The sequence below is a fragment of the Xenopus laevis genome, chromosome 2L (assembly GCF_017654675.1).
Source record: "Xenopus laevis strain J_2021 chromosome 2L, Xenopus_laevis_v10.1, whole genome shotgun sequence".
NCBI classification, from domain to species: domain Eukaryota; kingdom Metazoa; phylum Chordata; class Amphibia; order Anura; family Pipidae; genus Xenopus; species Xenopus laevis.
The window spans coordinates 159,301,919-159,328,856 of NC_054373.1; the positions used below are offsets into that span (position 1 = coordinate 159,301,919).

At 38.9% G+C, this 26,938-nt stretch overlaps 1 protein-coding gene across 3 annotated transcripts in view; it reads right to left on the reverse strand.

Moving 5' to 3' along the window:
• Positions 1 to 26,938, reverse strand: part of cog6.L (component of oligomeric golgi complex 6 L homeolog) — a 76,792-nt gene that overhangs the window by 26,253 nt on the left and 23,601 nt on the right. For all 3 annotated transcript variants that reach the window (XM_018244975.2, XM_041580933.1, NM_001091274.1), the window contains 7 exon segments: positions 24,198 to 24,309; positions 21,974 to 22,056; positions 21,371 to 21,441; positions 20,319 to 20,412; positions 7,897 to 8,025; positions 7,536 to 7,627; positions 2,338 to 2,402 (listed from right to left, as the gene is read on the reverse strand). In XM_018244975.2, coding sequence (XP_018100464.1) covers positions 2,338 to 2,402; positions 7,536 to 7,627; positions 7,897 to 8,025; positions 20,319 to 20,412; positions 21,371 to 21,441; positions 21,974 to 22,056; positions 24,198 to 24,309 — 646 coding nt within the window.

Sequence of the window (26,938 nt, forward strand, 5' to 3'; positions counted from 1 at the left end):
GAAAGTTTTACTAATAACTGACCCTCCTTACACAAATCAAGCAGTGGAGACTCCAGAAATGTAGTTAATTCTGGTTAAGCCCTGGTTTACCCATGTACCCACAGTCTTATATTTAGTTGTTAAAACTTAACTCACGAGTTTGATTTAGTTGAAATTTGGGTTTTTACCATAATGCAATGGGGCTATGGGAAAGGATAAAAATGAACTATGTGATGATAAGTTTCGAGGAAAAGCAAAGCTATCTACAATATTTATTTAGGATTCTGATAAGTTGCGTGGGTTCTAATTTCAGTTACATAACCATTTTGGATCATATCAGTGTGTACAGAGGCTACGCAAAATGCCAGCCTTGAAATGCTGAGTTTGGTCTGGGTTTTTCTGGGTTGACATAAACACAAATTCTAATGAAAAATAATGATGATAACATTAGAATGTGCCCTTCTCAAATCTTCAAGGAACCACTAGATCATTTGCTGGGAAAAGTCATAGGGAAACTTACAGCTGCAGCTTTATTATACATAACCCCCTCTGTCAGGAAAAGCACCACCTTAGACGTGGATAGTGATCTTTAAAGATTCACAGCAGGTCACGTCAGCTGCAACAGCACAACATCACTTTTGGTGCCAAGCAGTGCTGCGTGTCCTTTCTCAACCCAAGCAGGCCCAGCCCTAGTTTTAGAAGGGACTTTAAGACCCAAGATTGACCCATCCCTTAGCTGACATCAGAGATTATGTTAGCCCAGTGATCCCCAACAAGTGGCTCGTGATCAACACATTGCTCAGTAAATTCTTGGCTGCTGGTCCCAGTGGCCTCAAAACAGGTGCTTATTTTTGAATTCCTGGCTTGGAGGAGAGTTTTGGTTGCATAAAAACCAGATGTACTGCCAAAAAGAGCCTCCTTTAGACTGCCTATCCACATAGGGGCTACAAAATGGCCAACCACAGCCCTTATTCGTCACCCACAAGGGACTTATTTCATGCTTGGTTGCTCCCAAACTCTTTTTATAGTTTTATGTGGCTCTCTGGTAAAAAAGGTTGGGGACCTCTGTGTTAGAGGGAGGGGCGGGCAATTGCGTGCACAAATAAAGAGTTAGATGTACCGCGGCTGGGAGTGGTGACCTACACCTGATCGAGCCTGTGGTAGACAGTTATTCATCCTGAGCCTACCCAAATCAACACCAATAAATTTCCTATAACAGGATGGAAGAATTTCACATTTGGCACTGCATTTATCCTACCATGTGGTGTAGGGGTATTATACTAGAAATTGCCACTTTATCCTGCCATGCGTTCAGAAGGTATTATACATTGAACTGGAGCTACCCTTAACTTGTCATGTGTTGTGGAATTATTATACATGAAACCACACTGTATTTATAGTACCATGTGTTATATAGGGCACTGTATTTATCCAGCCACGTGTTCTAGGAGTTTTTTTTTACATGAAAATGCAACTGCATTTATCCTCCCATGGGTTATTATACCTGTTATTGGGCTTGGCATACCATAACATGAAGGAATCCATGTAGAGCATGTCTAAAGGTGACCATACACGGGCAGATTAAAGCTACCGATATCGGTCCTTTAGACCAATTTGGCAGCTTATCTGTCCGTGTATGGCGGTTCTCCTCGATCGATATCAGGCCAAAAATTGGCATGTTAGATTTTCCTTGGCGATCGAGGACCCCATCGCTAGTTGATGTGGTCCTGGTCCAGTCTATGCACATTTGCTTTGTTGTAATCCCTAGGGCCAAAGATTGGATTAACCTGATATCGCCCCGTCTTTGGTGGGCATATAGGGTTAAAATCCGCTAGTTTGGAAACCTTTCCAAACTGGTGGGTCTTATCGTGTATGGCAACCTTTAGTTAGCCTCCCCAAACATAAAAATCATCCTCTTTGCTAAATATCTAATCTGCTTAAACCAAACCAGCTTGATTTGATTTTTTATATATGGACTGGAAACGTTGGGACTTTACTTAACACAACGCTGGATTGTATATATTTGGCTACAAGTATGTTTCAGTATCTTATTGGGTTAATTGTTGCGTTAATTGTTGCACAATTTATTTTTTCCTTAAAAATGCTCGACTATCACTGAGGAAAGGACATATGGTCTCGAAATGTTTTAACGTGGTTAAAGTGTCTGATAGCACCATGGAATAAATTTGGCATCACCCCTGTTTGCTGCATAAAAAGGTATCGTGTCTCATTTACACTCTAAACCAAACCAGCTACTTTCCTAGGCATATTAAATGTTTCTGTGCACATGATGTAAATGTAAAAGCACAATCAGTAGAAAAAAAAAAGAGAAATAAAGTAAATGGAAATGCACAACACCTTCAATGGTCTGCAAACACCCTCTGTGATGTGACCAACCACCTCCTGGATATTATCTTCAACTCCTATTTAAAAAGAAAAGAATGAAAGACAAAACCATGACTGTCAAAATACAGTACCATTTGTAGGGTAGACATCCAACCATTTAAAGGAATTCAGTGAATGGCTCAACAAACCAATAACCATCTACAAACATGAATGATAATGACATGTACAGTGATAATCACAGACAATTTCCATTGCTAATTTTGGCATGTGATCTGCTATATTGTTCAGTGATTTATAAAAAAGGATTTTTTAGAGAACAAATTGCCACGTATGATCAGACTCTTTATAGAGGACTGGAATATCTGTAATGGTATCGAGAATAAGATTATCTTTTTTTTTTTTTCCTTATTCAGAACTCTTAAAAGGGTGGCTCACCTTTAAGGTAACTTTTATTATGTCGCCGACTCCCTTCGAAAAACAAATGCTCTGTAAAGCTCCGAATGTATTGCTACTTTTTATTACTGATCCTTCTATTCGGGCCCTCTGCTATTAATATTGCTGCCGCATGGCTGCTAGGGTAATTTGGTCTCTAGTTACCAGATTGCTGAAATTGCAAACTGAAGTTCTGCTGAATAAAAGCTAAATAACTGAAAAACCTTCAATAATAAAAAATGAAAACCAATTGCAAATTGTCTCAGAATATCACTTTCTACATCACACTAACAGTTATCTCAAATGATTTCATTATTAAGGGCCTTGAATGTGAGTGTAAGTAATTTGAATTTGATTCTAGAAGAGATTGGGAGCCAGAGAAGGGACATACATATGGGAGCAGCTGATGTTGAGTGGCGAGCTAGATGAATGAGTCTAGCGGCCGCGTTTAGAACAGATTGGAGTTGTGAAAGGTGACTTGTTGGAATACCTGTGAGTAGCAAGTTGCAGTAATCAAGGCGGGAGATGATGAGAGACTGAATCAGTGTTTTAGTTGATTATGAACTAAGATATGGTCGTATTCGAGCAATGTTGCGCAGTTGAATACGGCAAGATTTCGCAAGTGTTTGAATGTGTGGTGAAAAAGACAGATGAGAGTCTAAGATGACTCCTAGGCAGCATGCCTGTGTGGTGGAATGAAAGGTCCATTTTATTTTTAAATCTAGTAAGTTATATTCTATTCTCTGCAACTTTTCATTTGGTCTTATTTTTTCTTTTTTCTAAATAATTACATTTGCCTTCTTCATTTGCCACTTTCCAGCTTACAGTTTAAAGGAGAAGGAAAGCTAGAGATGCAGTTTATTGCCAATAGATTAGCCACAATAGTGCAAGCTGTAACACTATTTATTCTGCAGAATGCTTTAAGGGTTTACTGGTGTATTTATATAGACCTTTCTGATAAATCTTATTTAATTTTAGCTTTTCCTTCTCCTTTAAAACACTATCTGGTTATTAGGGGTCACTGAACCTGGAAGCCAATAGGTTATTGCTCTGCGATGATTCTTTTGTTATTGTTACTTTTTATTACTTTTATCTTTCTATTTGGGCCCTCTACTATTCATCCTCCAATCAGTCATTCAAACCTCTACCTGGGTGTTCTGGTAACGTAGCAATTATAGCCCCTAGCAACCAGGCAGCTGCTGATATTCAATACTGCAGTGCTGTTGAGCAAAAAGCCTAATTAATTCAAAAAATAAAATAAGCTCTTTGAAAGGCCTGCTAACATCAAAAATGAACTTGATTAAGCATACTAAGCTCTGTTGGCAATGACATATGTAACAGTTTGTCACCTGCAGGAGATCATACCTCTGTGTCCAGCTATTACTTGTTGTCGAAACAATACCTACACTCTCTATGGTGGTGCAAAAAAACTTAGAAATAAATATTTATGAACTCCTCTTCAAAACGCTGTCTGTAAAATGAAATTATTTGCAGCACATATATCAGGCTTTTGAGATATGGTGGCACACTTCTAAAAACACACACTAAGTAAATAATATGTCATTCAGGGAACGTTCATTTCCTGATGTTACTGGTCCTTGAAACACTATCCTGTGATGGTTTGCATTGTCCTTCAGTGAAATACTTTGTGCCTGCAAGTGTTAATTACTCATCTATCAACTGTGGTAACTCACTGATAAATATGGGTAATTACATAAGCAAAAAAATTCTATCAAGGTCACATTTAAGACCAATAAATATTCTATTATGCCAAATTTTGTTATGCCATTCCTAAAATGCAGGGCACACCACTAGATCTTTTGTATTTTCTGCTATAAAGCACTTCTGAGAAAGAATAAAATGTTCCATCTTTTGTATTCTAAATATATTTCATGAAGGTTATGAATTAAATCGGCAGGATACCCACAGGCAGATTTTAATGAAATCTTGGTGGAGTTAAACCACCACAAATTAAATTCCTACAATAAAGAGATAGAGGTACAGGTATAGATTTATTATCTGGAATGCTTGAAAACTGGAGCTTTCTAGATAAGGCATCTTCCCACATTTTGCATCTCTATACCTGCTAAAAATACTTTAAGGGGCACATTTACTAATGGTCGAATATCAAGGGTTAATTAACCTTCGATATTGGAACGTCAAAGTAAAATCCTTCGACTTCGAATATCGAAGTCGAAGGATTTACCTCAAATACTTCGATTCAACGATCCAAGGAAAAATCGTTTGATCGAAGGATTTTAATCCATCAATCGAACGATTTTCCTTCGATCAGAAATTTGTTAGGAAGCCTATGGGGACCTTCCCCATAGGCTAACATTGATGTTCGGTAGGTTTTAGTTGGTGAAGACAGTACTTCGACTATCAAATGGTCGAATTGTCGAACAATTTTTAGTTCGATTCGAAGTCGTAGTCGAAGGAGCCAATTCGATGGTCGAAGTAGCCAAAAAAACATTTGAAATTCGAAGTATTTTTTCTTTTAATCCTTCACTCGAGCTAAGTAAATGTGCCCCATAATATTAAATATACCCAATATGGATTCTTGCAGCTTAGTTACCATCAAGTACTGTTTTATTACAGAAAAAAGGAAATCATAAAAAAAACTGAATTACTTACATAGAACAGACTTTATGGGAGATAGCCTTTCTGTAATTTGTATATTTCTGGATAATGAGATCCTATCTTATCCCATTGCCACTATATTTATACTGACATGCTTTCCGGAGGTAATATACATGAAGCGGCACTACATTTACTTGTGTGACCTATGAGTATTATACAATAAATCAGTAGTGTGTGTATCCTGCAGTGTGTTCTGGGATATACAGTATGAAATTGGTACTGTATTTATCTTGTCATGGTTTCTGCTGTATTATACATGAATCTGAACTAGGTAACTTTTAGTATGTTATAAAATGGCCAGTTCTAAGCAACTTTTCAATTGTTTTTCATTATTTAATTTTTTTTAGTTTTTTAGTTATTTGCCTTATCCTTTCGAGTTTTTGTAGCTTTCAACTGGGCGTCGCTGACCCCTTCTAAAAAACAAATGCTCTGTAAGGCTACAAATGTATTGTTTTTGTTACTTTTTATTACTACTCTTTCTTTTCGGGCCCTCTCCTATTCATATTCCAGTCTCTTATTCAAATCAATGCAAAGCTGCTAGAGCTATTTGGACCCAAGCTACCAGATTGCTTAAAATGCAAACTGAAGAGTTGCTGAATAAAAAGCTAAATAACTCAAAAACCTTCAATAATAAAAAATGAAAACCAATTGCAAATTGTCTCACTCTCTACACCATACTAAAAGTTATCTCAAAGGTAAACAACCCCTTTAAAGGAGTTGTTCACCTTACAACAAATGTTTAGTATGGTGTAGAGAGCAGAATTTCATGGCAACTGGTATAGAATTTAAATCGGGAAAGTCAACCCTAGCAACCAGGAAGTGTTCTGAAACCAAAATACAGGATGAAGTTGAGGGGCAGAAAAAAAAATCAGTTGATAAAATAAGAATAACAATAAAAGTGAAACCACATAGGCTATTTGTTGGTTTCCAGGGTTAGTATCATCATTTTCAGCCTTCAGAATGGCAAAATAAGAAGGTTAATTAAAAAAACATACAAAATAAATAGGGATGCACCGAATCCACTATTAGGGATTCGGTCGAATCCCCAAATCCTTGGTGAAAGATTCGACCGAATACCGAACCAAATCCAAATTCCATATGCAAATTAGGGGCAGGGACGGAAAAAGTGGAAAAAAATCTTCTTTTGTGATGAAAATTCACATGATTTCCCTACCTGGCCCTAATTTACATATGCAAATTAGGATTCAGATTCGGTTCGCCAGGCACAAGGAATCCTGCTGATAAAGACCAAATCCTGGCCGAATCCCGAACCGAATCCCGGATTCGGTGCATCCCTAAAAATAAATAATAACGGACAAAGGAAAGCTGCTTAGGATAGGTGTATCTTTAGCATACTAAAAGTTAACATAAAGGTGAACTTCCTCTTTAAGTAAGTTTATGCACAAGTAACCTTTATAAACCAATCAGAACCAAGCTTTTACTGGTGCAGTCCATGGAGAATACTGAAAGTATGCATTTGATTGGTTGCTATGGATTAAAAGAAAAGGACAAACCTTTGTGTTTAGAAAATGTTTATATTAGCCAAGCAGCAGTTTGTAAAAAAGGCACAGTAACACATATATGCCAGGGATGGCCGATTTCAGGCCCTCCAAAAGGTTTTTAAATGTAACTACACCTCAACAGATTTTGACTTTCAGTGGGATTTTGGCATGTGTGATTCAATCACATCCCAAAGCTCACCAGTTGCCCAATTCTATTTTATGCTTCTAAATTAGCCATATACTGTACAGTATATCATAAATGAGCATGCCTTTAGATGTGAGGTGGACAGGTCTTGCTACAGTTAACTCTGAGCACTGCCAAAACCCAACAAGGAGTAGTAGATTACGCAGTAGAAGGGCTAGCTGTTGCATCACTGTGATTTATTAACACCAATCCAAATTTGAGAACTGCAATAAAAACTGCATTGATGTACTAGGAGTATTCAGAATTTGCTGTCAATTTTCAACTTTAAATAGTGAGACCTTTCTTTTCTCACATGACCTTAAAAACCTGTGGCCCTCTGGCTTTGTCAAACAACAACTCCAGATACAAGTTTACAACCCATACTAGGTATTATTGTTCAGAGAGTGGCAGGTTGAAATTCCTGTCACAGACACAGTTATACATGACTGTACCTTGAATATTTACAAGCTTCAGCAGAGATTCCAGGTGCTCTTTTTCTGATGCAGTAGCTTGATGCAGCCAGGCCAGCATGTCTCCAACATACCTTGCAAAGAAAAAAACAATAGATTTTATATAACACATTTCAGGATCAATAGAAAATCCAAACAGACAAAATGCTTCTTCACTTTAAATGTAATTAATGGGGACAAATTATTTTCACACAGTCACTGTGTCGAAGTCCACTTTCCTAAATAATTTCCTAACAAAAAAAAGAAATCTAATGAAGGTTAAAAATAATGTATTTTTGTATCAGAATTAAAAATCAATGGTATGTATAAAAAAACAGAAATGGTGAAAAATCTGACTGCCTACCTCAGAGGATCATGGGAATGCATTTCAATGGGTCGTGGTGTGCCCCCAGCTCCACCCCTTGTTAGGGCATCAATGAATCCTCGGACCACTGCACTCCTTCTGGCCGTTCCAAATTCATCCAAGGTGTAACTGAAATACAGACAGATAAAAATAAAATGGAGTTTTTTTGGGGTAGGCTGAAAACCTGGACAGTAGAACAATAGTAGCGAAAACTGGTAGCAAGAATGGCAATATTTTATTGCTCTTAAATTTGAATCTGCAAACTTGGGTTTGGATCTGATTCAGAATCTGGCTGAATCATTTGTAAAGAATCTGAAAATGATAGAGCTATAGTGATTAGCCTGGAAAAGACTGGATCATGTTTTATATCATCATTACACAGAATGTGAACCAGTATCTTTTGTCACATGAAAAGTTTTTTTTTTTTTTTTTTAATTTATCATGGGGCTAGACAAGTTCTAAGCTTCCCAGGTGCCCTTAGTCGTGTGCTATGATAAAGATCAGTCACTCTTTACTGCTGCACTGCGAGAATAGCATTTCACAGTAAAACACCCAAGCCAGGCTGCAACTGTTACATTGAGTAGGAGAAACCATAACTAATCTGAAAGCAGTTCTATTGTGAAGTGCTGGCTCTTTCTGAAATAACAGGATTAGGCATAATGACCTGAGAGTTTACAAAATACATTTACTGGTTCAATAACACAATTTTAAATTATAGGATGAATTATTTGCAATGTACACAGTGTAATTTAACAATAAAAACTATACCATAGATCCATGACGGTTCACCTTTAAATTAATTTTTAGTATGATGTAGAGAGTGATATTCTGAGATAATTTGCAATTGGTTTTCATTTTGTTTTATTTGTGGTTTTGAGTTATATTGCTTTTTATTCAGCAGCTCTCCAGTTTGCAATTTCTGGTTGCAAGGGGCACACACAGGGAGCATAGGACAGGCAGAGTATGGCTCAAACACAGGGACTATAGGGCAGGCAGAGTATGGCACACACAGGGAGCATCGGGAAGGCAGAACAAAGCAGGAGATGGGGAAACCTATCAGGACCACTCTAAAATGTACTACATACAGTGACACAATGCTGGCGCCCCTTCAGCAGCTTGTATAAAGTGTGAACAGGTGAACAATGTGGGCAGTTTCAGTCTGGGTTTCAGGTGTGAACAGTACAGGGCTTTTTGGGATGTGAACAATAGAGGTGTTACTTGTGTGAACAATACAGGGGATTACAGTCTGAATTTGAGGTTTAAACAATGCAGGGGCCAGTTAATTTCTGTAGCGATACCTTTTAAATCTTACATAAGCAGACACAGCAACCAGACTTTCATCACATTTAGAAATAACACACATTCACCCAGCATTAGTTGGATATTCTTGATTCACACTGGTTCTCCGTTACCGGCAACCACAGGAATAACTTCAATGTATTAAATTGGTAAATCAAGAAGCAGCAAAGATCAGAGTACCTGCTACTCAGTATTTAAAAGGGCCCTTGTTGCCCGAAACATGTCGTGTGGATGCACAATTAATACTGAATAGCAGGTACTCTGCTCTTTGCTGCTTCTTGATTTACCAATTTAATACATTGAAGTTATTCCTGTGGCAGACTTTCATGTGGGGGGGGGGGGCCACACAAGGGAAGTCACGGGCCGTCAGTTGGACAGCCCTGTTCTAGATAGTAATGTTCCTTTTTCCAAAGTATTACTGCATTACTGTATGCTTAACCCCAACCTTTTGAATCAATGTACATTAACAAATGGCCTTGGAAAGCTTTTTACAAAAACCTGTGAAGTTCTTTCTCAATAGTGAGGTCACAGCAGTATGTGGTATCGTAGTTTCACCACTCTGAGACCTTGTAAAAATGACGATAAATACCAATAGTTTTACAAGTGCTATGTTTTGGGGTAGTAAGAGCTGGAAAATATCAAAAAGCGTGACAGCAAATCCATTCCGAGCATTTAGCATATAACAAGGACAAGCTAAATTACCGACATGTCACCTACAATATGGCGCCCATTGTGCTATGCTCTTTCATGGACAGAATTTGTCAGACTTCCCCCTGCAATTTATACCTGTCACTTCTGCTTCTATTTGCCGACAGCAATACCTTTTAAGGGACTAGAGTGAAAGCTATTAAGGAGAACAATGCAACATGGATATCTGGCCAGCACCATTAGCATACTGGAATAAAGGATGTATAATCCATGTACACTTTCTGGGTTGAACCAAAACAATATTAGAAGTTATGGCTCAATATAAAACCTCCTGAGTGCTAGAACAAGAGATTACACTGAAAATACCTGTCAAAGGCAAATTTGAGCTTCAGAGGAAAAGAAAAACTTTAAAATTTCACATGGCAAGCACTATTTGTTTGGAAAATATGAATGCTGCAGTGGTTATTAAGTAAATTACCAATGATTAACCACAATTTACCGACTGCTACTGGAGATGTATTATACTTGCACTGCCAGGAGACAGAGAGAAAGAAAATCCAATCTATTTCCCCAGCCGTACATAGAGAACTCTGTGCAAACTGATACGTTCCCACAGTGCTCTGTTGCACCTTTTGCCTTTCGCTACTACAGGTATGGGATCCGGTATTCTGAAAGTTCTGAATTACAGAAGGGCATCTCCCATAGACTCCACTTTATGCAAATAATCCACATTTTTAAAAATTATTTCCTTTTTCTCTGTAGTAATAAAACAGTACAATGTACTTGATCCAAACCAAGATATAATTAATCCTTATTGCAAGCAAAAAAAAGTCTCTTGGGTTTATTTAATATTTAAATGATTTCTAGGAGACTTTAGGTATGAAGATCCAAATTATGGAAAGCAACGTTATCCAGAAAAGCACCAGGTCCCAAGCATTCTGGATTCAGTTATCGGGAACAATGGCTGGCGATGGTGGGGACTCCTATATGCCTCCGCCTGTTTGTCCCACTGGGATCAAGCACTGCCTTAAGCCAGTCACCCATTCATATCGTCAGATAGGCAACACATGCAGACATGTTATGGTTATCAGAGAGAAATCTTCGAACCTGTCGATTAACTAAACAACCAATCCCCATGGCACGAAAAATGTCAGGACCATCCACATGGTCTGAAGATTCGTACGACTTAATCTTCGCATCTATGGCCATGGGACATGCTGCAGGTCTTTTTGCTCCAGAACGGAGTGCAGAGACTTGCAACAATGCAGGCAACCATGCACTGTTAAAAGTGGGGTTAAAATGTGCTTATTGCAGCCAGGGCCGCCATCAGGGGGGGACAGGGGGGACAAGCGTACCGGGCCCGGGCATGAAGGGGGGCCCGGCAGCGCTGCATTTTTTTGAAGATCCGGGCCCCCCTTACGAGCGCCCGAGCCGTACGTCTTGCCTCTTCAGTGCCGAATGCGGAAGTGCCGAAAAGCCGAAGCCGATGCGACGAAAATACCCGAAGTCACGGAAAAAGCCGAAGTCCCGAAGTCACGAAGCGCCGAAAAGACCCGAAGTCACGAAAACAGCCGAAGCCGAAGTCCTGAAGCAGCGCAAAGACCCGAAGTCACGAAAACAGCCGAAGCCGAAGTCCTGAAGCGGTGAAAAGACCCGAAGTCACGAAAGGAGGCGAAGTTGAAGTACTGAAGCCATGAGTTCAATTCTACTGAACACCAGTTTGTGTTTTTTTTTTTTTAATCCCCTGGCCACCAATGTATTATTTTAATATTCTATAGGCCCCTGCCACCAATCTTTTTTTTAAAACTTTTGTTTTTGGGGCCCCAATTTTTTTTTTAACTCGTAAGGGGCCCCTTGCCACCATTGTTTTTTTTTGGGGTTTTTTTAAAAAAAAATTAATTTTCTTTTTGGTGGCCCCAAATTTGTTTAACTTGTAAGGGGGCCCCTGCCACCAGTTTTTTTTTTTTTTCAAAAAAAATTATTTTTTTTTTAAATTTTTTTTGGGGCCCCAATTTGTTTTTAACTTGTAAGGGGGCCCCTGCCACCATTTTTTTTTTTTTTTCAAAAAAATTTTTTTTTCTCCAAATTTTTTTTTGGGGCCCCAATTTGTTTTTAACTTATAAGGGGGGCCCCTGCCGCCAATGTTTTTTTTTTTTTCAAAAAAAATTAATTTTTTTTCAAATTTTTTTTGGGGCCCCAATTTGTTTTTAACTTATAAGGGGGCCCCTGCCGCCAATGTTTTTTTTTTTTTCAAAAAAAATTAATTTTTTTTCAAATTTTTTTTTGGGGCCCCAATTTGTTTTTAACTTATAAGGGGGCCCCTGCCGCCAATGTTTTTTTTTTTTTCAAAAAAAAATTAATTTTTTTTTAAATTTTTTTTTGGGGCCCCAATTTGTTTTTAACTTAGAAGGGGGCCCCTGCCACCAATGTTTGTTTATTTTTTAGTTTTTTTTACATTTTTTTTTGTTGGGGCCCCAAGTTTTTTTTAACAGGGGGCCCCTGCCACCAATGTTTTTTAAAAAAAAAAAAATTTTAATTTTTTTTTTTTTGGGGCCCCAATTTTTTTTATAAGGGGGCCCTGACCATCAATAGCTTTTTACAACTTGTGTGGGGGGGGGTTACTTTTTTAGCGCTGATGTCTGTGTGGTCTTTTAACTGCGATGTGGGCGGGATATGGGGCGGAGCTTGGTCGTCAGTGTGGGCGGGGCCCAGGGGGCCCCAAAAATTTTGTTGTACGGGGCCCCGTGATTTCTAATGGCGGCCCTGATTGCAGCCATTTTCTTCACAACGCGTGGTGCATTGCACTGACCACTATTATCTACCGTACATTACAGATAAAACTAGGTCACTGTTTAAAGGAACGGTAACACCAACAAATAAAGTGTTTTAAAAGAAAGAATATAATATAGTGTTGCCCTGCACTGGTTAAAACTGGTGCATTTGCTTCACAAAAACAACTATAGCTTATATAAACAAGCGGCTGTGTAGCTATGCGGGCAGCCATTTAAGCACAGCACACATAGTAGATAACAGATAAGTTCTGAAGAATCCCATTGTATGGTAGAGAGATTATCTTTTATCTACCTGTGCTTCTTCTACTTTTTCAGCTTTGAATGGCTGCCCCCATGACTACACAGCAACTTGTGTATATAAACTATAGTTGTGTTTTCGAAGCAAACACACCAGTTTTACCAGTGCAGCACAACACTACCTTATATTTTCATTACTTTAGGACATTTTCATTTTTTGGTGTTATATTTCTTTTAACGCTACTTTCACTTAACTCCCTAACAAACACAAAACATATATACGTTTTTAAAGTATCAGCAACTTTTTTTTATTTGTGGTGTGCCCCTTCAACCAAAAGAATGCTATTTTGTACAGTATGTTACTACAAAAAAAAGTCTTTGTTCTTACCCGCTTCATTTAGCATATGAGGGGGAAAATGTACTTATTTGGATTTCTATTCTTGGTTTTTCTAGCCCATGCTGAGCTTAAAAAAGTCACCATAAAAACATGAGGTACAGAGAGTGTTGTTAGCTCATTTAACAGTATTATGCTCTCTGGTATCCAAACACAGGCCAGCTGTATAGCAATCAGCGGGGAAGCAAACCAAACAAGAGTCATCTGGCGCACGCTCACTCCGGTGGATTGAGCGCAGCTTTACTGTTAACCTGACGATTCTTCCAAGAAATGAGTGCAATTTGCTCTGCACTTTATGAACACACATATGACCCATACGTGCAGGATTGTAAAGAAATCTCGTCATCTACACTTTTATCCGCACAGTTCCAGTCAATTAGACTTTGGTGTCGTTTTCTCGTGTTAAGAAATTGCAGCAATTAAAAAAAAAAAACACAAAGCCTCTCTTGGCAATGATGATGCAGAAAGGTGTGATTATATTTTAACATAAAAGTGGCATTTTCCCCCATCTACAGGGTCCCACCTACAGGCTGCTGAAGTATTTTTTCCTTCTTATATTCTATTGAACAATTTTAAGCTTGCTCATGGCAATCCACTATGATTGATGTCTGCTGCCTCCAGGCTTTGCAGTGGTTCATAACAACACCACAGAGCGCAATGATAGCCCACCTTTATAGCAGGGGTCATTGTGTAAGACAAGCAGTCAGTTGTGCATAAAACATGCATCCAAATGAGCTCTTTATTTCTGCTTGCAGCCGCTGCCTTCCTCCTGTTCCGACCTGAATACAGCCTATTGGCTACCACTACCGCTGGAATGACCACTAACTCCAGGTTTCCATCCACATCTTGTGTCAACAGGTGCCGCACACTTGGTTCTAAAGTATCGGTTGAAATGACGCCAACCAGCCTTGGGAAACTTTTAGTACAATTATGTCCAATTTACATAGACGTGCAATTCTGTCAGGGGCAATTCTGCCAGTTGAAAGCAAAGACTCTGGGGGGAAAAAAGCTGCATCGTGGGAAAAAAACATGGCACTTGTGTTCGAAATAGCACTTTGCTTACTGCAGTTGTGGTCATTAATGACCCCAACTAATAATAACCACCCACATATACAGTAATCATATAATAAGCATATTAATACTACTGCCAAGCCTGTTGCTTTTTCCTCCTCTCCTTTCATTCACAAATACCAGACAATTTTGGACGACTTCAGAAAACAAAGTGCTCCGAGTGCCATCCCACCGGCGATTTCGATTCTAGTCGGCGGGAGGCAGTTTGGGGAGATTAGCCGTTCCGAAAAAGAGCCGAGTTTTCGTCGGGCGACTAAATCTCCCTGAAACGTGTGTCTTTGCCCGAAGAGGGAACCATTTCAACCCCAAGTAAATCTTTAGCATATGGCATATACAATCCTTCTTGTAACATTCAAATCCCTTCACTCCTCAGGTCCTCACTTCATTTCTTCACTTGTCTCACTGTACATTCCTGGACAACTTCTCTGCTCCTCTCAGAGCCACCATCTTTTCACACCATCCACATCCATTGCCACCTCTTGTCTTATCTCTGGAATTCCATCCCTGAATTCCTCTGTACAGAGCGATCTGAAAATATCTTCATGAAAAAAAACTCAGATTCCACCTTCTGGAGCACTAAAACATTAGTTTAGTCCTGGTACTTAAGGAACAATGCCCTTTCCCCTCCAATTTGCACCTGTATGTTAGCCACCCACTTAGATTGTAAGCTCTACATGACAGGAACCTACTTCCTACTGTCTCTCTTACCACATGGCACTTTAGCTCTGTGTACTTATTATATTTATTATGTTACTTGTCCTATGTGTATTTTATATATATTGTACAGCACTGCATGTCCTTACAGCACTTTATAAATAAAGTTATACATACATAGCACACAGGAAAAAAACAGAGTAGCAGCTTCAACCTAGTGGCTTGATAGATGAAACGTCATGATGGTGGCTTCAGTTTATCAGGTATGGTGGGGTATTTGTGCTACTTTAAGTAAAATACATAAAAGATTTTTTTTTAAATAATTTCTGAACTACACTAAATAGCCAAAAGTATCTGGGCACTTGATATGGAAAAACAAATCTGGACACCCTTAAAAAAATCCCATGTCCTTGGTTGGAATGTTCACAGCCAACTTCCAAAGTGTCTTTGGAAGCAGCATCAGCACATAACTAACTGGAAGTCTGATGGCCTGGCAAGGTCCTGCACCACCTGCCTCAGCCAAAAAGCCCTCGCTGAGCTTGCAGTGGTTTCCTGCTCTTTCCCTGTGATCCCCCTCCTGAATAATTTATTATTCAAAATTGGCTATGCTGATGTGGCAGGCCTGGAGCTTGTTAAACTTACCCCTTTCTCCTCAATGTTAGTTTTTGCTCTACACCAGCTCTCTCGGCTGGACCAATTCCTAACCTAGGTGAAACAATGGGTTAATACATGTAAGAGAGAGTTGTTCTCGAATAGATCCTTGTATCAGCAGCCAGCGCAGTCAAAGTACAACACTCTGTTGCAAGCAGGGAAATGTACCAATCCAGCAGATCACAAAGATTAGAGCAGGGGTGGGCTGGCAGGAATACAAGGCCAATGTAGGGAGGAAGAAAAGACCGAGCTGTAGTGTGTGAAAGGCATCTGTTCTTCCCAGACCCCATGAAATGTGTCAGCCTCCAGTCACCCTGAAGCAATTCTGAATTAAACATTTTTACCAACTTGGAACAAAATTTTCAGGACTTTTTTGTAATGACCTTACTTTCATGACTGGGGTTAATTATCCATTTTTTGCAGTGACCTTAGTGGCATATCTGGGGTTAACACAATGCTGAAAATTCATTTTGTACAGTTTGAAGAAGGCCCTTTCCTGTTTTCGCATGCTAGAATCCTGCAGCGGGTCGAGTTCCCGTGGGTTACCTGCAAAATAAGCGAGCACCTTGCAGAATGAGGGGAGGATTTTCAGGTGCGGGTATAGATGTAGGTCTACAGGTCGTGGGTCGGGTTGCGGGTCTCATCTTAATTTCTTAATGTAATATTGTCTATATTTTTCTGCCCGCCCACTTTTGATGATGTCATTTCCGGTGTGCAGCACCATCACTTCCTGTTTGACGGTGGTCGGCAGGTCGGGTGTTGCCCATACCCATCACATCTTTGCTTTTGTTTTCTAACTTGGAGGTGACTGTTGAAATCTAATTGATGATTGGTTGCTATGGGCAACATTACCAGTCATGTTTTCTCATATGTTTTATACAGCATGATAAATAGGCCCCTCTCTGTAAAGCCAGGCCTGAACGCTTTATACAAGTTCCCAGTCTTAGTATTGCTCTTGTGGCTGAATGGAAGCAAATCTCATCAACAATGCTCCAACATCTAATGGAAAGCCTTCCCTGAAGAGTAGAAGCTGTTACAGCAGCAAAGTGACGACTACGTTTATATAACACCCTCAGTTTTGGAGCAAAATGTTGCATAACAGGTGTATTGATATATTGTACTTTGATGGTGATTATGCCTTCAAAAAGAGTAGCCCTGCAGCTGCCTCTACAAATGGAGCAGACTTTTTTGGCTCAATGCAGTGCGCCGTGTTGCACGTAAACACCATTAACACAATGAAAGACATATAAACATCGGCCCCTTCAATGCACATATAAAGTGTATTTCAGTGCAAAATGCATAGTTCAGCATTTTCATATTAAAATCGGTCCCATGTGCATGCTGACAACCCAATGACATTTGGCCTGTCTATACTCTTAAGCCACCAATACATACCTCCCAACATTTTGTAAATAGAATGAGGGACAAAAAAGTTTCTCCGCGCGGTGAAATTTTTGACCATGCCCGTTTTGTGGCCACACCCCCTAATTAGCATGTTAATTTTACAAAATTTAGCAGGTTATGAAAGTTTGAAAACATTTCTCTGGTTTTTATGTGTTATTACAGTTTTGCTAATAAAGATGAATTGCCCTTTAAAGGAGAACTAAAGCTTAACTAAAGAAGTAGCTAGAAATATAATATTTCTGCAAAAACCCTAATAATCCCTCCCTTCCCTTCCACTTCCTGCTCCCTGAATTCCCAGGCTGGGCAGTGGAGCCAGCGCCAGTGGAGCCAGTGGAGCCAGCGTTCCTGCACTGTAGGACAGGAACCAATCGGCAGTTAGCAGGACCTGATAGGGAACCGACGCCTGTCTTGGCTTGTGTGACTGCAGGGCTGTGATTGGTGTCCCTCTCCTACTGTGCTTCTGGCAGGGACCATGCCCACACCTCATTTGAAACAGGGAAAGGGACAGAGAACATCTATAGTGAGCGCCAATAAAGGGGCTATTATTAATTTATTAAATTAATATTAATTTTGGAACAATGTAAAAGCAACACCATATATTACTTAGAATTGCCTACAAAATTAGGGTTTTTTCATTTATCCTATATGTCTCCTTTAAGCTGCAAGTCAGTTTTCCCAAGAGACCTGCTCATATTAAATTGTTACAATTGCTTTTTTGCTTATCTTAAATGGTTACAAAAGTATCAAAGTGCACCAGCTGAATGATCTGGGCTCTCTGCCAAAAGAAACTTTGTATCTTTTTCTAGCTGTTCAGAGAAGGAGATCAAAGAGAAAATTGGGACATTTCATTAACAATCGGGGGCTGCGGGTTGAGCTGTCAAAATTGGGACTGTCCCACAAAAAAACAGACAATTGGGAGGTATGCCAATGCATCAACAAAAGGGTAGGCACAATGTCAATAAGATTTAACTGTATTCACAGGTATAGTATACTTTAAAAAGTGAATGACCTATATAGGGTTTCATTCTCACATTAAACCAAATGACGGCAAAGGATGTCACGTAATTAGTTGTTTTTTTTGTTTTTTTTACCAAATAGTGATAAAGCAAAGTAACTTATGGAGACTTGCGCTCTATACAAACTGTCAGTACACCCACTGCTGTTGATAAAATTGGCTCTTCTGAGCCAAACTCAGTGACAACAAATTAGTTTCCAGGAAATATTTTGCAAGTTGAATGAAGACTGTACGTCATTGGTTACTTTTACACTAATTAAATAACACAAGCAGATTGAGCTGGAAAGAGAAGCGTTACGGGAAGGGAAATCGTCCACTTATAAAATTGCAAGGTATTTGGAACTTTCCACATTCCTACTCGCTTTGTTTAGACTTTTTAATTGTAAAACAAATATGTCTGAATAATTGACTTTAAAACATAATCGGTGCAATGTGTTACTAGGCAAGAGAAAAAAAAAAAAGCCCTTACATCATGATGCCATTCTGCTGTTCTCTTACCGCCACCTTGTGGGAAATTATATTATTGTCTAAAAGCCACAGTATGATTTTAAATCCTATAAGGGTGACAATTTTAGCATATATACAGCAAGCTGGAAATATATAAAATGAGGTATCTATATTTAAACAGGAGATTATCGGATTTTGCAAATAAAACATGTTATAGAGTTGCACGGTGTTCTCCTCAAATAAAAATAGGAGGGCTCTTTTACCAAAAAAAGTAAAGTTGCAGCATTGAACAAGGGAGTCAGCCAATAGCAACCAGTCAAGTCTTTGCTTTGATATTATAACTTGTAGTAAATGTTTAGCACCTATGTTTGTAAATCAGCCCTGGAGCCCCATTTGTGAGCCTTCATTAGGGTTACAGTGTTTTAGACCCCACAGCCCAAAATTGATGCCAATATTAAGCCATATCCACCACGCCAAGTCTCCTCTCCACGCCAAGTCTCCTTGGTGCAAATCCTATTCTCTGTTAATACCAAATTAAAAAGTATTACAAGTGGGGCCATAATATTGGCTCTTATGCACTAATTAAAGAACCAAACTTTTTTTTGTATGTGACTTTTTTGCCCCATAGAGAGAGTGTGTGTGAGTGAGTGTGTGTGTGTGAGTGAGTGTGTGTGAGTGTGTGAGTGTGTGAGTGAGTGTGTGAGTGTGTGAGTGAGTGTGTGAGTGTGTGTGTGAGTGTGTGTGAGAGTGTGTGTGAGAGTGTGTGTGAGAGTGTGTGTGAGAGTGTGTGTGAGAGTGTGTGTGAGAGTGTGTGTGAGAGTGTGTGTGAGAGTGTGTGTGCGAGTGTGTGTGAGAGTGTGTGTGCGAGTGTGTGTGAGAGTGTGTGTGAGAGTGTGTGTGAGAGTGTGTGTGAGAGTGTGTGTGAGAGTGTGTGTGAGAGTGTGTGTGAGAGTGTGTGTGAGAGAGTGTGTGTGAGAGAGTGTGTGTGTGAGTGTGTGTGAGAGTGTGTGTGTGAGAGTGTGTGTGTGAGAGTGTGTGTGAGAGTGTGTGTGAGAGTGTGTGTGAGAGTGTGTGTGAGAGTGTGTGTGAGAGTGTGTGAGAGCGAGTGTGTGCCCTACTTTATTTCCTAAATATATATATTATGTAGTGTATACATTCAGAAGTGTATTCATGTAAGTATGTAAAGCCATATATACACACACAAATATTCCTCAGACTTCCTCAGTAGTTGGAGGCAAGTGCTTGGCCACCCACTTTTGTGGGTGGATGAAAAGCACCCACAAGAAAATGTTAAACCACATATCCACTGTCCTCTTCTCTTCACTTACCTTCTTTATTCTACAAGTCTCTACATCATCAATCCTTCCCTCCATTTCTCCTCTTTCTTCTCACCATGAGAGCAGTAGGTGTGCTCACTGTGTTCATTTCCCTACTCCCTTAAAGTGGCCATACACAGGCAGATTTAAGGGTCTGATTCGGGTCCTTTAGATTGATTCAGCATCTTATCTGCCAGTGTATGGGTCCCTCGGACGGGCCTCCATACAAATATCTGGGCAGATATTGGCAAGATCTCGATCGCCCACCTTTTTGTGGGCATATAGGGGGATCTGCTTGTTTGTCGACCTTGTGAAACGAGTGGATCTGATAGTGTTAGGACAGTTTTAGGCTCACAATGTTATGCAACCCTTCTCTCACCTTGTTCCATTAACTCTGATTTTGACTGGGGGGCCCTAAGACAAGAATATCATGCAACATTTGCTATGAAAAAAAAAATCTACATTTGCACATTGATACACAAACAAGAACTAACTTGTAGAGTACAGGTCTGTCCTGCAGAGCATCCATAGCCTGAGCCAGAATAGGAGATATATCACATGACTCTTGCGTCAACGTTCTGCATTCATCTGTCAGAAAATCAAGGTTGTTTTTTTTATTAGTGGTGCAGGCCAATATACCAAATAGACATTATATTGTTCAATATATATAATCTATATATATCTATTAATAAATCATGATTCGTATACACAGCACTGTACATTGTACAAAAAACTGGGAACAAATGCAATAATAAAATATAAATAAACACAAAAATACAATGGCATTCAAGATTAAGTGCTAGGTTTTAAGTGGCAAGAGAAGGGATTTACAGGGTTTACAATCTAAGTGGGGGGTATTAACAGACACAAATAATACAATAATAAGTGATGCCACTTATAGTGGTTGAGGCATCATCCCATAAGTGCCAACAGTTTAGTTTTACACATACTGTAATATAATTACTAACTGCTAACATAATTGCATCCCCAGATGATTAGGGCTTTCCTTTTCCTCTAACATAATATATACAAACACACACACATACATATATACACAGCAATAACTCAAGCACTCAGAGGGCTTGCTTAAAAAATTAAAAAATCCTTTTTACTGTGCAAAATTAATGTTTCGGTTACATATTCAGACCTTAATCAAGATGCCTCATAGGGGTATATTTATCAAAGAGTGAAGTTAGAGATCACCACAGTGAAATACAGCCTCTCTCCATTCATTTCTATTTTATTTTTAAAAGTGTATTTATCAAAGGGTGAAAGTTCACCATTTGACAAATACGCCTTTAAAAATCCCATAAAAAAAAAGAATGGAGAGAGGCGGTATTTCACTGTAGCGGACTGTGGTGATCCCTAACTTCACTCTTTGATAAATATACCCCATTGTGTACAAACAACCATCTAACGCCATCAAAATTGTACAAACAACCATCTAAAACCATCAAAATTCTCAGAAACAGTGGACATAAACTGTTTTGAGAATAACTGTCACCATTTTTGGAAAAAGGAATAAGGGAGGGGGACAATCACTTACTTTGTGCCCAGCGGTAAAGTTGCTCATAAGAGGTTTCTTGAAGCAAAGCCATTTGCTCCATAATTTCCAGCCTGGTACAACATTGTAAAAATAAAACATTAGATGCTTCTCCAACACCTGATACAATAACATTGTATTAACAATATAAGGCTTATTTGCAATGCAGGACACAGTGTGTGCAAAAAAGGCTGCAATTGGCCATTTATTTTTGCACTTTGTAGACCGTGTCCTGCATTGTATAGCTTGCCACCAGCCTTTGCACTCAAAAATCTGTGGCTCCCCTCACAAACATTGCACTGACTGCATTAGTCGTGCTGTATTGGTGAGTGGCAAAGAGAGTCATGTAGGCTTCCCGCATTCACAGGTGCAAGGTAGGGAGTGAGAGGAGATGCAGCCTGCATTGAGGCACAGCCCTTACCACCAGCTCGGGTAAATGACAGCAGCCCAGAGTATGTGCTGTGAATCAGCAGAAAAATGGTGGGAAGCTACTGGCGGCACCTTTGAGGCACAGATCTTCCATTCTAAAAGATTGTGGTTGCCTTGGGCCCTGGTGCTAATACTTAGCTCCAAAAAAGGAAAGTACCAGAAACATATTCTACTTACCCTGCAGTTTGTTGGTTGGTACGCAAGAGTAACTTGACATCATTGTGGATTTGTTTGACTCTTCCTAAAACCTTGAAAAAGTCCTAGAAAATACAATTTAAAGGTCAGGCACAGATTGGTAACAAGCACTATAACACTGATCTATAGTAACTTGGATATGGCTTCAAATTGGGATTTTAAGCTTTTCTCTGGATCAAACAGAAGGTAGATAAGAGTATGTATCTTTTTTTCAACATCATTACTATATAAATGGCAAAAAGATGTTAATGGCAGATACTAGAGATGTAAGTTGGGGCTCTGGCTTTGCAATATTGGCAAACCACTGCAGCCTAACAAGAGAAGAAAAACTAAAAATACACTGTGATTAGAAGGGATGTCTAATGCAAAGAAAGTGTTTCAGACCAAAGTCTAATTTTCCGTTTTTACAAAGCTTGGGTGCCATGAGTTTCACCCTGAATAGTGAGCAAAGACCTGAGTCTTGTTCTAAAACAACATAGCTTTATTTAGGTAGCATTATATTGAGAGAGTGCAGGTGGGGTACCAAGTTGTGCAATTGCATAACCCGGTGCAGGCAATTATTAATGACGGTAAACACAGTTATTTATCAGAGAAAATACAAACACAAATAATTTATAATTATTATCATGAATATCCTGTAAATTACAGTGACTAGTGATGTCATCAGTTATAAATGGTGAGTAGTGATGTAATTTTTGTCACATCACCCACGAAAACTTGTTTATTATAATAAATAAAGTACCCCTTGTTGGAAAATACGAGGATATTAGAAGTTAACTCGGAGCTCCATGACCTGTATAAAATTTTATATGGTCATTGAACTCCTCGGTAACTTATAATATACTTATATTTTACAATAGGGGGTACTTTATTCACTATATATTGTACACCCAACTAACAAGTAATATCTTCGTGTCAGTTAGGGATGCACCGAATCCAGGATTCGGTTCGGGATTCGGCCTTTTTCATCAGGATTCAGATTCGGCCGAATCCTTCTGCCAGGCCGAACCGAATCCAAATCCTAATTTGCATATGCAAATTAGGGGTGGGGAGGTAAATCGCGTGACTTTTTGACACAAAAAAAGGAAGTAAAAAATGTTTTCACTTCCCACCCCTAATTTGCATATGCAAATTAGGATCGGGTTCGGTATTTGGCCGAATCTTTTGCCAAGGATTCGGCATCCCTAGTGTCAGTGTTTGATTTATACATGATATTAGATCTAACTACATTGCAACATAAGCCAGGATCAAAGGTGTCCTAGGGTGTCCAGTCACCTGAAGCTGATTTACTCATGTCATCATCAAAGTAGTAGGAAACCGGATGGTGGATATTACAGCTCCCTGTTAAGCCTCACTCCATACAGCTGCCTCCTACTTTCTCTCTGTGCAATTAGCAGCAGTATTTTGCATCCCAATTGGCTGCTGGTTCCAATCAGAAATATAAAATACTCCATAAAGGGTATGTTTACTACATAAATAAAAATCTATTAATACTAAAAATTTGAAATTTATTTGAGGGTTAACTACCACAGTGTAATCCTTGATTCTAAATGGTTAGATCAGGTGTAGGTAAAGGTCCTCTTTTTGTCCTTATTGTGTTTGGTTCCTCCAACAGAGCATAGGAGCCGCCACTTCTCCTTATCTTCATAAATCCAAATCACCACTCTGGAGAACCAGTATACTCAATCAAGTGATTCTTTATTTGGTAGCACTACATGTTTCCGATCTATCTGATCCTTCCTCAGGTGCCAGTGAACACTTGATTCTGCCTGCTGCTACAGGAAATTGCCCCCAAAGCATCACAGAGGAATTGAAAACAGGCAGCCGAAATGGTTTGGCAGATCCTGTATGCGTCTTAAACCGAGTCATCCAAAAAATAATATGGGCAAAACTGAACAGAAATGCCTTACTGATGCCATAATTTATTTTCATTACGGTAATAATATTAATAATAATAATTAGGGATGCATCAAATCCACTATTTTGGATTCGGCCAAAACCCCGAATCCTTTGCGAAAGATTCGGCCTAAAACATTTATTTTACTTCCTTGTTTTGTGACAAAAAGTCACGCGATTTCCTTCCCCGCCCTAATTTGCATATGCAATACGGCCGAATCCGAAACCTGCTGAAAAAGGCTGAATCCCAAACTGAATCCTGGATTCGGTTCATCCCTAATAATAAAAAAAGTAGATTTACATGCATTACCTCGGTTAAAGGTCCTTCCCTGGTGCCTCTGAGAATGTTCATTTCATCGGATGTCAACTGGAATTTTTCTAGGAAGGCATCTGCAACCTGGGCTCGGATCTCCAGTCTCTGACTGCATGGCAACACAAAGAAATAAATTGGATTCACATTTATACAGATAATTACTGCAACAATGATGATAGAGACTCGTTTTTTAATTTCATATCTGCTAAATATGGATTTTTTTACCATGATGAATTTTTGTTATTTTTGTGGGGCAAATTCAGCTCAGTGGCAGTTCCCCACTGGGTAGGTCTAAAGGTTTAACCACAGAATGTGGGATCCTTGATGACGAATTATGCTGTGGAGCAGTGAGCAGGAAAAGTACCCTTTTATTCTCAATTGCTGTACAGTGTATATTGAATATAATGGATTGTTTAGAGCGAATATACTGCAATGAATCTATAAATGTTTTAATGAGCAGCTGCCCAGGTAGCTTCTGCATAGGAACAATAATAAAAGGATATTTAGGAGCATTCACTTATACGTAGATAGGGGGCATGGTCTACAGAGGCTTGCCAGTTAAATTAGGGGGACTAATGGAGGACAATGCATGTCAGAAGAAATACAGGTATGGGAGCTGTTATCCAGAAACCCGTTATCCAGAAAGCTCCGAATTATGGAATGGCAGTCTCCCATAGACTGCGTTTTATCAAAATAATCCAAAAGATTAAAAAATACTTCCTTTTTCTCTGTAATAATAAAACAGTATGGTGTACTTGATCCCAACTAAGATATAATTAATCCATATTGGAAGCAAAACCAGACTATTAGGTTTATTTAATGTTTACATCATTTTCTAGTAGACTTAAGGTATGAAGATCCAAATTACGAATGATCCGTTATCTGGAAAATGCCAGATCCCGAGCATTCTGAATAACAGTTCCCAATTGGGGGAAGGTCATCTCCCATAGACTGCATTTTATCCAAATAATCCAAATTTTTAAAAATTAATTTCCTTTTTCTCTGTAATAATAAAACAGTGGCTTGAACTTGATCCAAACTAAGATATAATTAATCCTTATTGGAAGCAAAACCAGCCTATTGGGTTTATTTAATATTTACATAATTTTCTAGAAAACTTAGGTATAAAGATCTGGATAACAAGTCCCATACCCGTACTTTCATTTGTATTAAAAAAAAACTAAACCAAGGCAGAGACTGGCAGGGTCACACTGGTATTAAGCAGTGCCAGTTTAGCTACTATGAATAGGATTACAATAACGGAGATGGGAAAGGATCACTGCATTAAATAATATTTTACTATTGATGCCCAGAGGCAAACAAAATTATTTTGCAAGGTTTTTTTTGCACAGAGCAAAGGACAGAATGAAACATTATATATTCCTTAGACACTGGGCACATGGCATAGGCATAACTGAGTTGCTATTACAGATACTGAACTGTCAGTGGCAGGTGGAAACACAAATATTAGATGCTCATTTATAAACACTGGGCAAATTTTTACATTAGCAGAAAAAAACTTGAATGTCAGGAAGGCTACAAACACCTCCAAATTGGTTATTGGGCCTCTCCCATTGACTTAAACATGAACTTTGGCAAGTTTTAGGTGGGAATAGTCGAATTCGAATTCTTAAAGGACCAGAGTATGATAAATCTTGAAATTCTAATTAGAATTATTTTAAAAAAATCCGTAATTCCCTAGTCAAATTTGACAGTTGACAGAATTTTCAATTTGACCCTTAATAAATCTGCCTCGTAGCATTTAATCTGGGATATAACTATATTTTGTTTTAATTTTAGTATTCTATTGACCCCAGTTTGTTCTATTAATGCATTGTTCTGCTGCTGAGTGCACAAGTAGTGCTATATAAATAAAAATGTACATATACACTATATTCCCCATATCTCCTGGACAACTTGATATCAATAAAGGGGGATCTAAACCCATTAAGTAAATTGATGTAAATTTCCTCAGAATGTTCCTCTGAACAATTTTGCAGTTGATATTATCTTTCTATTTATAGTAGTTTCTGAGATATTAGCAATTAGTGACCCTGTCTATGCACCGTATGTGCATAGACGGGTCTTACATTGTATCAACAGTCTGAGTCACCAGTGCAGATGGACAGACACTGCTTTCAATAGCAATACATATTGCTATCTATTATAGTTTTTTAATTATTTGCCTTCTTGTGGTTTTTTTCAGCTTTCAAATTGGGGTCACTGACCACACCTAAAAAAACAAAAGCTCTATAAGGCTACAAATGTAATGTGATTGCTACTTTTTATTACTTATCTTTTTACCCAGCACCTCTCCTGTTCAAATCAATGCATGGTTGCTAGGGTAATTTGGACCCCCCAGCAACCAGATTGCTGAAATTGCAAACTGGAGAACTGCTGAATAAAAAGCTAAATAACTCAAAAAACACAAATAATGTGAACAGTCCCTTTAACCCTAGGATTGTGGACTCCCTGGTATTAGCAGTCTAATGGGGGAATGTAATAAAAATCGCTAACGGAAAAACTATTCGCAATGTGAAAAGTTATGCCTTTGTGCGAACAAATTTTGCTTTGTGCGAATTTAATATAGCTTTTGCGAGCCCGGAAACTGTCTAGCGACCACTTCCGACAGTGGAAGACCGTTTGCGGATTTTATAGTTCGCACCAATGCGCAGTCAATGTAATAAAACTTCTTACTTAAAAAGTCGTTATGTTTGCTCCAAAAGATTACGACACCT